A 15,094-nucleotide genomic window follows, 5' to 3' on the forward strand; every position below is an offset into this window, starting at 1 on the left:
TTGTGGTAGGGACTGACTTTTACTCTATGTTTGTACACCTGGCACAATGAGGCCCAGTCCTCAGTGGTGTAGCTGCTTCCTACATTATACAAATGATAAATAACAGTATTAAGTTCCTATGCTGGAGACAGCCAATCTACAGAAAACTGAGCATTTCCTTTTATAAGGCAACTCTTTTAACACAGCTGTCTCTGTGTTCTACAAGTGTATTACAGACTTGGGTGTGATTGGGTCATAAAGTTTGTCAGGGATAAGTTCTCATGAATTTGCCTTATCTTTGGAGTCTACCTACCTGCCAAAAGGAAAGATGAAAGCCCTGACTCTCCACCAAGAAACACACAGAGCGACCCTGTGCCTCCATTGTGGCCCAGTAACACCAATAATACTCTTCACAGACACAGATGTTTACCACCACAAGTTCCTTGCAAAATCAGACCCTAACTCTTTACTATGGTCTTCTTTCTCATTCAAATTTGTATTGTAAATGATTTTATATCAGAACATAACTGAAGTTAAACTGGATACTTGCCCTAACCCAGGACAAGTATGAGAAACTGGATAGCTCAGAGACCACATCTAATCCTCTCAGCTGCCTCTTACTATCAGCGACATCCCTCATTTTGAGCACAAATTCATTTACTTCAGTCTTACTCTGTAAAGGAGTAAAGTAGAACATTCAGGCAGAGGCCAGCATAACGATCAGTTCAAACCGCCCCTAAATTAAAGGATGATGTATCAAGGTCGTGAGCAGTCTACTCCATAATGTTCCAGCGGTGTAAATTTACATATGTTACAAAACAAATGAAACAACATCTCTGCCCTGAAGAGCTTCCAATCTAAACCATTCTATATGAGCAGGAAGACTTCTATTCCTGTCCTGGTTATAAGATTAAAATAAAATGCCAAATCCTCCACGAATTATGTCCCTAAAGCTACACAGGCGTCTCTGGTTTCAGAGTAACATCCGATGAAGTGAGCTGTAGCTCACGAAAGCTTATGCTCAAATAAATTGGTTAGTCTCTGAGATGCCACAAGTCCTCCTACAGGCGTCTCTGCATCTGTCAGTCTTTGCATGGTGAATATTTTCTGTATCCAATTTCCTTTTGTAAGTAAAGTAAACGAAGAGCTCTAGGTAAGAGACAGACAGGCTCCTCAGATAGGCAAAGAAGCCATTTAGGCCAGTGGGCTGGATTTACAGAACCTCGGTTCCCTTCCCGCCGCTGGGCCCTGCGCTGAGAGCTCGAGCAGCTCTCTGTGCGGCCATTTCCCTCGCGGGCGAGCCCGCCTCGCCGGTTTGGGCTGGAAGCTCTTCAGGCCTGGGACCGACCCGGCCTCCATTTGTGGAGTACCTAGAACAACTGGGGCCTGCTACGACCCTTGTCACGGAAACGGCCGTTAGGAGAAGCGCCGCCACCACGCGCACGGCGCAGCTCGAGCTCGCAGCCGGGTCTAGCCCCGCCCCCCGCGGCCCGAGCCGGTGGAACAGTTCCGGTGCCGCGTGACCCGGAAGCGGAAGCGCGCACAGGGGGATCGCTTCCGCGCGCTGCCGGGCCGAGGCCGGGAAGTGGCGGCGGTAGCAGCAGCGATCGGGGCTCCGCAGCGGGACCGGCCATGTGAGAGACCCCCGCCGCCCAGGTGAGGCCCTGCCTGGATCGAGGCGCAGAGGGGGACGCCCGGGCTCCCCCTTCGCTCCGGCGGGAGGTGAGAGGGGCCGAGTCTCATCGCTTCGCCGCCTGGGTCTGAGTGCCCGTGGCGCGGCCTGGGCCCGGCCCCGGCCGCCCGGCCCTCTCCGTCCCAGAGCGGCGCCTCCCCTCAGCCCCCGCGGCGCCGCTCGCTGGGCGGGGCCCTCCCGGCCGGGGGCGGGGCCGTGGCCGTCGTGTTCCGGTGGGCGCCGGCGCACCCCGTTCAGCCCCGCTGGCGCCCCGCGGCTGGCAGGGGCGGGCACAAAGCAGCCGTGGGATGGGCAGCCCCGTGGAAGCCCTCAGCCCACGGCTGTTAACGGGGCAGATGCCTCGCGGGGGGATGTTCACTTCGAAGCTTAGTGGGGCATCCACCGGAGGCGGGCTGAGTAATGCTGCCGAGGGTCAAGCTCTGCAGCACGCTTTGCAAAGTTACCTAGTTAGACAGTGCTTCACCAGCAGCGCCAGTCGTAGACGCCTTCTACCTTTGGATATACAAAAGCAAATCCTTCCTTCAGTGCCTGGCTCTGCTGTAGACTTCTTTAGTGACCTGGGGCACATCATTTAATCTCTCTGTACTTCAACTTTCTATCTGTAAAATGGGTATAATAGTTCCTTTGTCTTTTTTAGATTGTAAACTTTTCTGGGCATGAACTCTTAATACATGTAGTGCAGCTAATGTGCTTGAGCCTTGAGATGCTCTGCATAACCAATAATAAAGTACCAAATTTTGTAAAAACAAGCTTTTATAAAATTTAAGACCAACTATTTATTTCCAAAATATATTATTCTGATAGTATTTTATCTTGCAATGTTTGAACCCAAACATCCTAGTACTAAGAGCGTGGAACTCTCTTTAAACGAAACGGGAAAAGTTTTATTGACGTTCATTGTCCCAGATGAAAGAAATAAAATAAGGAAACACAGACAATAAATAGTGAAAAGAAAACAACATTTTAAACATTTCATTAACATTAACATTAACATTTCATTTTTCATATCTAACTTCTTAATAATATGTAAAGAAAATTTTGTTTACAGTATGATTAAGTTGACTGCCTTTATGTAAACACTTTTATTTTTAATGGTAAACTTTGTATACAACAGCAAGAAAACAGATCCCTTCTAGAAATGTTACCATGTTGAACCCACATGTATTCTGTTGTGTACATCTTTATGGGATTAGGATGTATGCTGTTGAAAGATGGTAGTTTAGGGTAGTCATAGTAATGTCTTTCAAAAATGCATTTAGCATAGCATTTGTTATAAAGAATAAGAATTCTTATAGTAGGATAATCATGGAAGACAAGTTGTTCCTAAAAAATACAGGAAAAGAGGTAACGGCAGTCTGCTTCTTCCTAAATAATGGCATTTTTCATAGTAAGATGCAAAAAATTCATATGACTAAATAGAGATTGTGTAGTAAAATGACTCTTGCCTGTTATGTTGTTACTGAAGAGCTGCACTTCGGTAGCCTTGTCATGTGCTTCTGCAAAGCAGAAAATAACTTATCCATGACAGTACTGTTTTTGCATCACTGTCATGATAGGCTGCATGGGCTGGAATTCTTGCAAAGAGACTGGGTTTCTTTCTTTATCTGGGATGCCTGCAGCCCTAGCATAGGCATAAGGAAAGCGATGCTCCTATTAAGAGCTGATTGCACTCCTGTAAAAGAGAAGCAATATCTGTAGGAAAGAGTAAAGGGAATGAAAGAAGGAAAACGAGGACCACTGGTAAATACTAAGATTAAACATGCAGACTCCATTAGACGTGTTACCTGGTTCCTACTTCCCAAAAGAGCCCTCTTAGAAGCAGATACAAGGCAATTAACTAGTATGTAAGACCTCAGAAATAGCTTTCCTTCCACTAACAGATTTTAAAATCTGATACTTTTATTAATAATCTGATGGTTTAAAAGGAAATCAGCCATTCAGCATTTTGACTGGCTGGCACTTTCTATCAGTTATTGGACAAATTGATATCAGGTAATGATCACCCATCATGAGTGACTGAAAATGATCCTATGACAATTCAATACACGTCTCAGAGTAACAGCCGTGTTAATCTGTATTTGCAAAAAGAAAAGGAGTACTTGTGGCACCTTAGAGACTAACCAGTTTATTTGAGCATAAGCTTTCGTGAGCTACAGCTCACTTCATCGATGTGCTACAGCTCACTTCATCCTCCTTTCCTTCCTTCATCGATGAAGTGAGCTGTAGCTCACGAAAGCTTATGCTCAAATAAACTGGTTAGTCTCTAAGGTGCCACAAGTACTCCAATACACGTCTGTTTACCTCCTGTAAATGGTAGTGAGGTTAGGAGGAATGCTGATTAGTTACACACAAATGCAAATAAGTATATTGTGATTATTCACCTTCAGTGGGTCACACTTTTTTGCGGGGGGTGAGTAAGACCTCTAACTAAATAAAAAAAGGCAAAACAATTATGCTGCTTTAATTTTTAGCCTTAATGTAGATCTTTCCTTTCCCCTTATTAAATTTTGGATGGAGGAGTTCTGGCAACTTCTGTTTTGAATGCAAAGTGGATCTCTGCTTCCAAAATGACCAGAAAGAGGTTATATAATCATGAGTTATTGTTTGAATTGTTATGGGTGACTTGCATCACCATTCTCTTTGTGTAGTCTGTGCGTTGCATGCAAATAGTGATGCTGTTTCTTTAGCATCTCCTAAATAAAATAATGATACCTGTCAAATTTTGCATACATGTGCTTGTTTGTAATAAGAATGAGCTTAATCTTCAGCAAGGCAGTTTTAGGTTAGATATTAGGGAAAACGTTCTAAATTTAAGGGAAGTCAATCTCTGGAACAGGTTTCCAAGGGAGATTGTGGAAGCCCCATTTTTTTTGGAAGCTTTCAAGAACAGGTTGGACAAACATCTGTCAGGGATGGACTAGGTTTACTTGGTCCTGCCTCAGTGCAGGGGACTGGACTTGATGACCTCTCAAGGTCCCTTCCAGCCCTATGTTTCTATGATTCAATGAGTGAATTGGGGCTTCTTTCCTAGATTTTTGTCCAATCTCTGTTAAAAGTTAGAAGGCACTTTTTTTGAAAGTCAGAACTTTGTTCTAAGAGATAAAGATGTCAACAAGATAGATACTTTGAAGAAAATCTAAATACTATGCAGTGAAAAGTGTATTCCTGTGATTGACTGTCACAGTCTAATAGTTTCTTTCATTCTGTTGATCATAAAAAATAATAGTTTTTCTTTCAAATAGCTGATGTGTAAAAACTTCTGGAAGCTCAAATAGCATTTGACCACACCACATCTGATTCAAGCTTGTGCTCTTTTTAAAGTTTTCAGTTACGTAATCTACAAATGTATCCACACAGCTAAATGGGAAGTTAAAGTTGGCCTTTCTATAGGTCTTGACCACATTAGCATTTCAAATGCAATTATATAAAAAAATTTTGGTGTTTCCATAATTCCTGTTAAGGATTTGTAATCCAGTAACTATACACCCCTGTTGGCCTATGTCTTTGCTTATAATTTGGTACTTTAAATAAAACTTTAAAATATCAATCATCTCTGTTTCTTTACTATCTTGTAACAGACTTTGAGCCCAGGTACTTTTCTTCCTTTTGTAACTAAACAGCTGAACTATTTGAGACCCTTAATAACCTTCAGTTTCTTTGAAGAGTTTAGTCTTGTTAGGTTCCAGTTTAAGCAAGAAAAACACTTACTTTAAAAGGTGCTAAATCAAGGGGTTTTGCAATAGAGTAACATTTGAAAAAGATCAAAATTTGTGTCACTGTAATGATCTCTCAGCTCCCCACTAGCAACATCTACTTCTTTCTCCTTTTAAAAAATGAGGGGCAGAAAAATATTGTTCATAATAAAGGTCATTAACTCTGCTCTATTTAGGACTCTGACAGTCACTTTCTTGCAATATATGTGACTTGTCATATTGAAGTATGAAATAACATATATAAATAACTTAGAGTGCATTCCTTTCTTAAAAGGGGCCAGTGTGCTCTTAAAGAAAAGTTTGAGGAGATGATTTGGCTGGCAGTTGGAAAACAGAATTGATTTCTCCCACTTGAGAAACTTTGGGACATTGTGGAGTTAGTTAATAAGAAATGCAAGCAACCCTACTGCTGTAATCTCATCAAAATAACCACTTTTTTTTACTCTTGACCCTCCTAACCACGTGCATGAGTAACCCCATCCCCATAGAATAACTAGCTGTACAGAATACACAGTACAGCTTAGATGTCCAACCTTCATGTTTGTGCACAGATGGTGTAGCAGTTTGTGATCTTGTAGAACATTTTTAAAATCGAAAGACTAAGGGGAATAGAAAAGGTAGAAACAGCCTGGCAACTGTGGAGGTTCCTAAAAGTTTTGTTTCTTTGGGTAAGTAAACCCACTTATCTGAAACATGTCAGCCCACTTAAGTGTCCCTTTCTAAAAAGAGGAAAGACTTGAAGATAAGAGAGTGGAATGAGCAAACTTAGTCTCATCATAAATGCTGCTTAGTTATGTTGAAACTGGTTATATTTTCCTCTCTCTTGCAGCACAACACTAGATTTGTAATGAAATGGAGTCTGGGACAAACTCTTTTCGAGTGGAATTTCCTGATTTTTCTAGCACCATTTTGCAGAAGTTGAACCAGCAGCGCCAGCAGGGACAGTTATGTGATGTTTCCATTGTAGTTCAGGGCCATCTGTTCAGAGCCCATAAAGCTGTCCTTGCAGCCAGCTCACCTTACTTCTGTGACCAAGTGCTCCTGAAAAATAGCAGGCGAATAGTCCTTCCAGATGTGATGAATCCAAGAGTGTTTGAGAACATCCTTCTGTCTACTTATACAGGACGGTTGGTGATGCCTGCTCCAGAAATTGTCAGTTATCTGACAGCAGCAAGTTTCCTTCAGATGTGGCACGTAGTAGACAAATGCACTGAAGTGTTAGAAGGGAACCCAACAGTTCTCTGTCAGAAGATGAATCATGGCAGTGATCATCAGTCCCCAAGCAGCAGTAGCTATAATGGGCTTGTTGAAACCTTTGAGCTGGGCTCTGGAGGACAGCCAGACTTCCACAAAGTGCAGGAGCTAAGGGATGGTGAAAATGAAGAAGAAAGCTCTAAAGATGAGCTGTCATCGCAGCTAACAGAACAGGAGTACCTTCCCAGTAATTCTTCAGCAGAACATGACAGACTCAGCACAGGAATGACAAGTCAGGATGGCGAAGAGGGAGCCAGCGACAGTGCAGAGTGTCAATATACAAGGCCTATCTATAGCAAACCCAGCATCATGTCACACAAGCGCTGGATCCATGTGAAACCAGAAAGATTTGAACAGGACTGTGAAGGTGTAGATGCACATACTTATGATGAGCACCAGGTGTCTGAATCCATGAATGTCATTCAGACAGAGCATTCTATCCAGTCTTCAGGAGTTGAAGACTTTCATATAAGTGACAAAAAGATGGAGGCAGAATTTGATGAACAGGCTGATGAAAATAACTACGATGAGCAAGTTGATTTCTATGGCTCTTCTATGGAAGAATTTTCTGGTGAAAGGGCAGATGGAAATCTAAATGTTCACAGACAAGATGTTATGATAGCAGCAGGGTATGGTGAGAGCATTGAAATGACTACAGGAATTAAAGAAGAAACCACCCTCTCTGGATTCTCACCTACTGACAAACTATATCCTTGTCAGTGTGGTAAAAGCTTTACACACAAGAGTCAGAGGGATCGGCACATGAGCATGCACCTGGGTCTTCGGCCTTATGGTTGTGGTGTCTGCGGTAAGAAATTCAAAATGAAACATCATCTTGTCGGCCATATGAAAATCCACACAGGCATAAAACCTTACGAGTGTAATATCTGTGGGAAAAGATTTATGTGGAGGGACAGTTTTCATCGGCATGTAACTTCTTGTACTAAGTCATACCAAGCCTCCAAAGCTGAGCAGAATACTACTGAGATGAACTAAAACATAAGACTTATAATTGTTTAGCAGAGTAAGCAAAATAAACTAATTATGCAAATATTGTCTGGTACTTGCTATTGTAAAATTTAAGGTTTTGGTTTTTTCAAAGTTCTAAGGATGTTGCTGATACAGCTGTGAGCAGACCAAATTTTTGTCCATCTACTGTCTCCACTGCAGGTGCTTCAATCCTGCCCTGATGGGACCCCTTTAGAGGTGAGAGGGAAGTTCAAATCTCCATGGCTTATTCATAGGACCCACTGCTGAGACTGTAACTAATGAGGCCGATTGTGGTGATTTTTTTTGTTATATATTATTGCTGTTATTTATTATTTGTTTCACAGTAATGCTCAAGGGCTGTGACGAAGGCTACATTGTGCTAAGAGTTAAATAAACATACTGTAAGTTCCAGACCCAAACCCCACAATCTTAAAGCTTCAATCCTGCAAACACTTATTCCTGTGCTTAACTTTATGCATGAGAAGGTGGCAATAAGGGTAACAGTAGCACAAGGTTGCATAGGTTAGCTATGTGTAGAAATTGCAGGATTCAGGTGTTTTTGTTCTAATAAATGAATAAAGGATTTTAGTTATATAGAACTGGCTGTCAGCAGGGAACTGAACAGATGTCACCAACTTACTTAACATGGGTCATTAAGTAGCCTTCAGATAGCTATATTTTTTAGTGAAAAGCCACTTTTTGAGTCAAGCCTTCCTTTACTTGTTTGTTTACTCATATTTTTCTCTGGTAGAGTGTCTGGTTCTGTCTCGTTACTGGGCCTAGTTCTGTTTGTTCGTTTTTGTAAAGCACTTGGATATATCATGATGTGTGCTGCATAAATTTAAGAGACAGTTACATTAAAACTTCATTTGTTTGTACCCCTGCAGTGTATGATGGTAAATTCGGTTGGGCTGTCTTTCAACCTTGGCTGCCACATCGTAAGAGAACTTGTAGAAGTGTGTGTGTAGCAAGAGGGCATTTTATCAAAATGTCTTTATTTTTTTAAGTGCATAGTTGGTATTATTCCAACACTCAATAAAGCCTTTAACCTATAGCTCAAGTTTCAGATTTTCATGGCTTACTGCAGTAGCAAGTACCAAACTCACTGTACAGTACAGACTTGGGTTTTTTTGGTACTAAAACTTGTTTGAAAATTTCTATCCTCTTAAATCTGAAGAGCTAGAGACTTGCTTCAGGAAGTTCTTATTAGTCATTGATAAACTGTCATTTAAATATTTAATCCTCTACTGTTTGAACAGTGGGGTCCATAATACATGTTCTTGATTGTCAATTACTGTGACTCTGATCACATTCAGAGACGCAAGCAGGTCAGAGCTGTTTTCTCTCCAAATGAAGGCCCTTGCTGACAAACAATTTAAATTACCCTAGTTGGATCCCTTTTAATTACACAGTGGGACATGGTGCCATGCACAGGTTTCAGGTTTGTGAGCAATTCTGGATTCTTAGTTGTGGGAAGGTGGCACTTGTGCGCTATGAGGAGGATATATTATACACTGGACTCATGCTCTAGCAGATGGAGCAGTGTTGTAGTTTTGGGAGATTTTGGCATCCATCCAGGCTCCAGGGAATGCACCAGTTGTGAAGGTGGAGATAAGATAGGGGTTGAAGAAGGCAGCTCAAAATGGTTGAAAGCCTTTGCATTCCTACTCAGAAGCAGTTAACCTTATGATGTAGTTTATTACCTGGTGTAAGAACGAAAAAGCCTCCTTAGCATACACTGGGGTCACAATCAGAAGAGGTGAGTCTACATACATGTAGCCCTCTTCCAGCACTGGTAACTTGTAACAAAATAGTTAGCCAGGACCAAATAGCTACCAAGCATGACTGGCCCCAAGTTGCATCCAGATTCTGCAGTCTGTAGAATCATGGAACTAAAATACAACATGACCCATTATGTTAAAGCCACACACACAAACCAGTAATTCCCCCTTTAGCTGTTTTTCTTCTTTATCTGCTTAACAGCCCCATTAAAAAATTATTTTAACATCTAACCAAACTGTATCCTGAACATGAATGTCTGACACAAAGGTGAGCTTCATTACTTGGTGGGCTATTATTACTGCAACTCTTTGGCATATTACTTAAACTTAAGTAAAAATGGGTTTTTTAAAGGCTCTCAAATTTTACTCTATCAATTCTTCAGATATTTTTCATACAGAATTTTGAGTACAGAAAATGAGTCCATTGCTGGCAATGGACATACAAATGGTCAGCACTAAGGAGTTCCTGTTCTGAGCACTTACTTGAACGCTACATCAAAGCAGGGTGGGTGTGATGATTGCTGTCTAACCCATGTACTCAAGGTAACTAAACAGGGATCTATCTGTTCACTAACACTGTAACCTGATCAATGTATAAAAGCACTTTGTATTTAAAAATCTTTATACACTTTTTTACATTTAGAAATTATATAGTCCTTCTATGGTTTCTTTCCACATTTACATTCACTATTTAATATTGAAATTTATAATGATAGCAGGTTATTTCCTTGTGTGTTTACATGAGTGTAGGGAGAGGGTTCCTGTACTTACTGGCCCTTTTTTTCCATTTCCCCACCTCCTTACCACATACAGGGAGTACTTTTTGTGACTTTCATGGTTCCATTTGGAGGAGATAATGCTCCTGTTCTCTTCAAGATTGTTCCAGTACAGTGGCTCTCATTCTTTTCCATACTGTGACCCCCAAAGGACAACAGAGAAGATTTGGGGACCCATCTGGCCATAAAAAAGAGAGGGTGGTTGGAAACCCCAAGTTGAGAACCTATGGTCGAATAACAAAGTATACTTCCATCAGACCCAGACCACCCTACAGAGCTGCCTGTGAACCCCTTTCGTTTACTGGCTTGAGATGACTTTTATATGGGACTTTTAAAAGTTGACTTCAAATAGGAGTAATGTTTAGAAAACTTTGAAATAGAGCTTTAAAATAAATGTACTAAGAGACACTTTAAAGGTTTTATACAGGTGTAGTAGGTGTGTGTGTATCCTTTTAATGACTTTTCATGAATAGTAACTCTAACATCTAATACTGTTTCCACCCAATAGGTTGTGACATTTTGTGTTGAAAATCCAGCATATATGACTCCATTAACATTTGTAATCCTTGACACTTGGATTTTTAGTATTAATCTACATGATCCACACTTAGCTAACTAAAACAAGAAAAGCTGAATGCAGCTTCTTCCAGAGCCTATAAGCACCACTATTGGGATGGCCTTGTGTAAGGGAAAAAAGATGCATTCTGGTCTTGCAAACAAGGGATCCACTTCATATATATTTTAAGGTGAATGTTATGCATTTATGCTTATGCTTTATAATTTTAGATGAGACCATTTAAAAACATGGTTTTGTTAATTTTTTATCCTTCCCTTAAATATCCCCTCTTTTTGCTAGTAGACATTTGCAGAGGGGATGTTTTATAAACACCTGGATCATTGTAGAGAGATAAGAAGTGGTAAAAATTTCAGAATCTTCTGTTACTGAGAGTCCACTGCATGGCTTGCTGGTGATAAGAACTCTCTAAGGAGACTAAAGTTAAATTCCTTCCAATTCCATCTCTAGGTTTCTAAGACCATCATTACCCATGGTATCTAAGCAATTGCAATTCTGAAGTACAGTCTCCTGCAGTCACAGTGACAAGTACCTGACTTCTTTTCTCAGAGGAGCTGTGAATCTGTCTGTCAGGAGTCGTTTTTCTCCTTTTTTGGGTTTATATATTAGCATTCCCATTTTGCACACTAGTATTTAAAAAAATAAATAAATAAATAAAAGGCAGCACCTTCCCAGTTTCAAGTAGCAACCATTCTTGATCGCTTCATGGACAAGCAGAGAGACCCTAGATGGTACTACTGAAAGATCTTTGGTCTCAATTTTTCCTCTGATGTAGCTTCCCTGTTAAGACTGTGATAAATACTACACATCAGAGGCCAGGAGGGAGCTCTGAGATTGCCATATTTCAATGTCTTTTATTATAAGGTCCATACTTGACATCACTGTACTTCTGGACACGAAAGAATGGACATCCTTCAGACCACCTAAAGTGAACATTATTGGGCTGATGCCAGAGAGCTAACCCATCTTTGAATCGTGAGAGCCAGCAGTTTTGTATTTAGTTTGTCATCGTTATTTAGTAGAGTTGGAAGTTTTTCTCAAAACAGCAAAGGATTATATTTAATTATATTTAACTGGGTAGTTAGAGTTTTTAGTTAAAAAGCTCTAAGCTGTCTGTGCCCCAAGGGGAGATGCTGGAAAACCAATATATTTTTAATGTGATGAAATTATCAGACTCTGATAACTTTGCTTGAAGCCTGTGTCATAAGTCAATTGCTGCTGCTTTTTTGTTCTCCAAGGGATCTTTCTTCCAGAAATGTAACTGTTTATGCAAGTGAGATACAAAAGTTTTTATTATAAACAAAATGTCATTCATAATAGTAAAGTTGCATATCTTATTGATACTTTGTGAGATGTTATGCCTGTATTGCAAAGGTTGGATAATTTTGTCTATATAATATTGCTGTCCTAATTGCACAGCATGGTTTTACTTAATTTAATGTTGCTGTTTAATATTTTCTTCTTATAGAAGAGATCCGTGCTCTTTTTGGTATAACATGTTTTAATAAATGTTATCTGTCAACTTTGTAAATGTTTCCTTTTTTAATTCTAAGTAAACAAAATGAGTGCCTGTTTAGCTCTAATAGTGTTTAGCTATTGCCATGAAAGATAACAGCTCAAACATAATTTCAGTACATCAAAAAGAAGCCAGTACAATAAAAAGTCATTACATATTATGATAAAATAAGTAAAAGTACACCTAGTAATGCATCTTTATTGACATATCAAGTTTACCTTCTAATTTTGCCTAATAAGTTTTTCTTCTAAATACACTTCAGGCTGATGAACATGTAAACTATATTAACTGAGGGCCCTGTGCCTGCTTAACCAATATAATCCATATTCTTGATTCTTCCTTTTTTTTTTTTTTTTCTTTCATTAGGCCACTGTATACCACATCTGGGCTTGGCAGTGGGAGAGCTAGGGATCTAATCTTAAACTACTTGACTGTCAGTGTCCTAGAAATCAGCGTCAGTTACACTGTTTCTAACACCTGTAGCAAGAATAAAATGTTCATAATTTAACAGCTACTTTTGTCTTCTGTCTTGAAGACTCTGGGAATTCAGTGACTGGAATTGCTGTAGGATTCAATTTTGTTGCCACTGTTAACTATGCTTGCACGTGAAGAGGCAAACAGAACCCTTTGCATTTTATTGGTTGATATAAATCCCACTATATATAAGGCCCCAGCCACTCTCGTAGGCATCAAGATATATGGGCCACAATATAGTGGAGATCAGCCTGTGTACCATTGGCAGTTCTTAAACCCTTTGGAACACTCAATTCTATGTTCTGTATTAATTACAGGAGGTCAAAGTAGATCTAATGGTTCCTCACATTGCACCTTAACCATTTTTCATATAGATAAACAGCATGCCATAACTAGTTCAGATTCTAGCATCTGTTCTGCTGTAAGCAACTTGATTTCTAGTGTGCTACAATTACTTAATACTTAGGCCTTAACGACGAAAAAAATTGCAGCTTGAAGGGGAGACTTGCAGGTTGACTTCACCCCTGTGCTCCTAAATATGTAATGTTTAATTTTATATAAAACATGTTTCTCTTAAATAAACTTCCTAGTAAGCTAATTGAGACCAATGTTGAATTTACTTTTAACTTGTTCCAAGATGTCTATTAAAACTGGTATTCTAGATGTGTATGGTTGTACCATCTTATAGATATTTCTAAAATCACATTACCAAACACCTTCATTTACAGATTATCTTTTTTAAAAAATCATAGCACTATGAAGGTTTTCAGTTCTCTTAACATTCCTGTTTGTATTTATCACAACAATTTACCTTAATTTAACTGTGTATTGTACTGTATCCAGTTAGCACAATATGTTGCACAAACAGCTTCTAAAAATCACTAAATCACATAGTTTAGGTGGTGTCAATTCTTCTCTTCATACAAGCACAACTACCAGTAATTCCTGTCAAAATTAACTTTAGGAATAGAACAGATGCTCAGTCTGCAAACATATAAAAAGGAACACTGTTGTCGCTGACAGAATTTCCACTCTAGATAAGGTTCCAGTATGCCTTCATAATTGCTTTTGGTACTACCAGCTATAAAGGGAAATGTGCTATGTGAGTCCACTGGGCTTGCAGCCTCTAGTATGTAATTCAATTCCACCAAAATAATACAATAATTATCAGTTAAACTCAGGTGATTAACTCCATCTTGCAGCAGATTTTATTTATCTATAAAAAGTGTTTTACTTAGTAGTGAGCAATGATGGGTTGCAATACATCCTGCACACATGACCAACACAAACAGAGAACAACCATACCTGTTTCTGCTGTAGGGCTTCCCCCTTGCAGTTCAGGAACAGGCCCTTTACTTACTCCTGTACCCCCATTCCTTATACAAGCAAGGATTGCCTTCTATCGAATAGGCTTTTATAACCAATACTGGTGGGCAAAATGTGAAAAAATCCTGTAACAGGAGACTGCTAAAAGCATTTAATTAAACTCAACATTCAATAAAATTGTACACTGCTCCCATCACTTAAATTGTTGATTAATGTTTTCAGAGAAGTTTACCATAGTATATGCTGCTTTATAGGCAATGTAGGCTTGGGTGCCAGTCCTGGTAGTAAGTGGGACACTGACTACCATCACAATGGGAGGAATAGTAAAGAGTTGTTTTGGAGAGAAGGAAGGATCTGTAGGAAGAAAGAAAATGAGGTGAGTGAAAGGAACAGGGAAAAATAAAAGACTAGCAGGAAGAGGAATATTTTAATGGCCCTTGGGTTGATTAGGGCTAGTAGTACTATGAAGGGCTTGGGAGTGCCTTGCATTTCATTCCTGTGATCTACTGAGTAGTTCTAAATGGAGAACCTAAAAATGCATAGACCAACTGCCAATGAGGTCTCAAACTTGGCTTAGTTTAGTCTTAACATGTATAACAATGCATCGTTGTGGCAAGTGTTTCTAAATATGTATGAGGGGGTTGAGTGACTATCCCAAGGTTCTCAAACACTAAAGTCAGTAATGTCTACAGTGTTCTCTTCTCTTTTTTTCATGCTTAAAGCACCCCACTAACTGGAGGAGTGCAAATATAGATCATGTTCAAGTGAGTATACAAGTGCAGCTTTACGTCATTCAAATTCTTTTTATGTGACTGTGGAAGACAGTAATTTCACAGTGCAATTGTAAGGGATGGAATTTAATCTTTTCTCCTTCCCCTGTATCCAAATTTAGGTATTTCCACTGAAAACCTATCATTTACCCAGCTTCAATCCATTTGGCCTTCATTCAACTATCAAAACTGACATTTGTTGCTCCAGATCAGGAAGAATGTTTGATTTCCAAACAAAGACTGGACCT

The 15,094-nt window shown here is 39.8% G+C and overlaps 1 protein-coding gene across 6 annotated transcripts; it reads left to right on the top strand.

Annotated features, from left to right (window-relative positions):
• Positions 1-1,515: 1,515 nt before the first annotated feature.
• On the top strand, positions 1,516-12,157 carry ZBTB43 (zinc finger and BTB domain containing 43). Of its 6 annotated transcripts, XM_074973697.1 has the most exons (4): positions 1,516-1,635; positions 6,215-7,447; positions 7,810-7,845; positions 10,224-12,157. In XM_074973697.1, the coding sequence occupies exons 2-3, from the start codon at positions 6,238-6,240 to the stop codon at positions 7,827-7,829; spliced, it is 1,230 nt and encodes a 409-aa protein (XP_074829798.1). In that variant the 5' UTR covers positions 1,516-1,635; positions 6,215-6,237; the 3' UTR covers positions 7,830-7,845; positions 10,224-12,157. The 6 variants fall into 6 exon arrangements, 5 of the variants coding, with proteins under 5 accessions (XP_074829798.1, XP_074829796.1, XP_074829797.1 ...); XR_012642100.1 differs by having other exon boundaries at positions 6,215-7,845; XM_074973695.1 differs by lacking the exon at positions 10,224-12,157 and having other exon boundaries at positions 6,215-7,663; positions 7,810-8,613.
• The last annotated feature ends 2,937 nt before the right edge of the window (positions 12,158-15,094 follow it).

The sequence above is a fragment of the Natator depressus genome, chromosome 16, assembly GCF_965152275.1.
Source record: "Natator depressus isolate rNatDep1 chromosome 16, rNatDep2.hap1, whole genome shotgun sequence".
Classification (NCBI taxonomy): Eukaryota; Metazoa; Chordata; order Testudines; family Cheloniidae; genus Natator; species Natator depressus.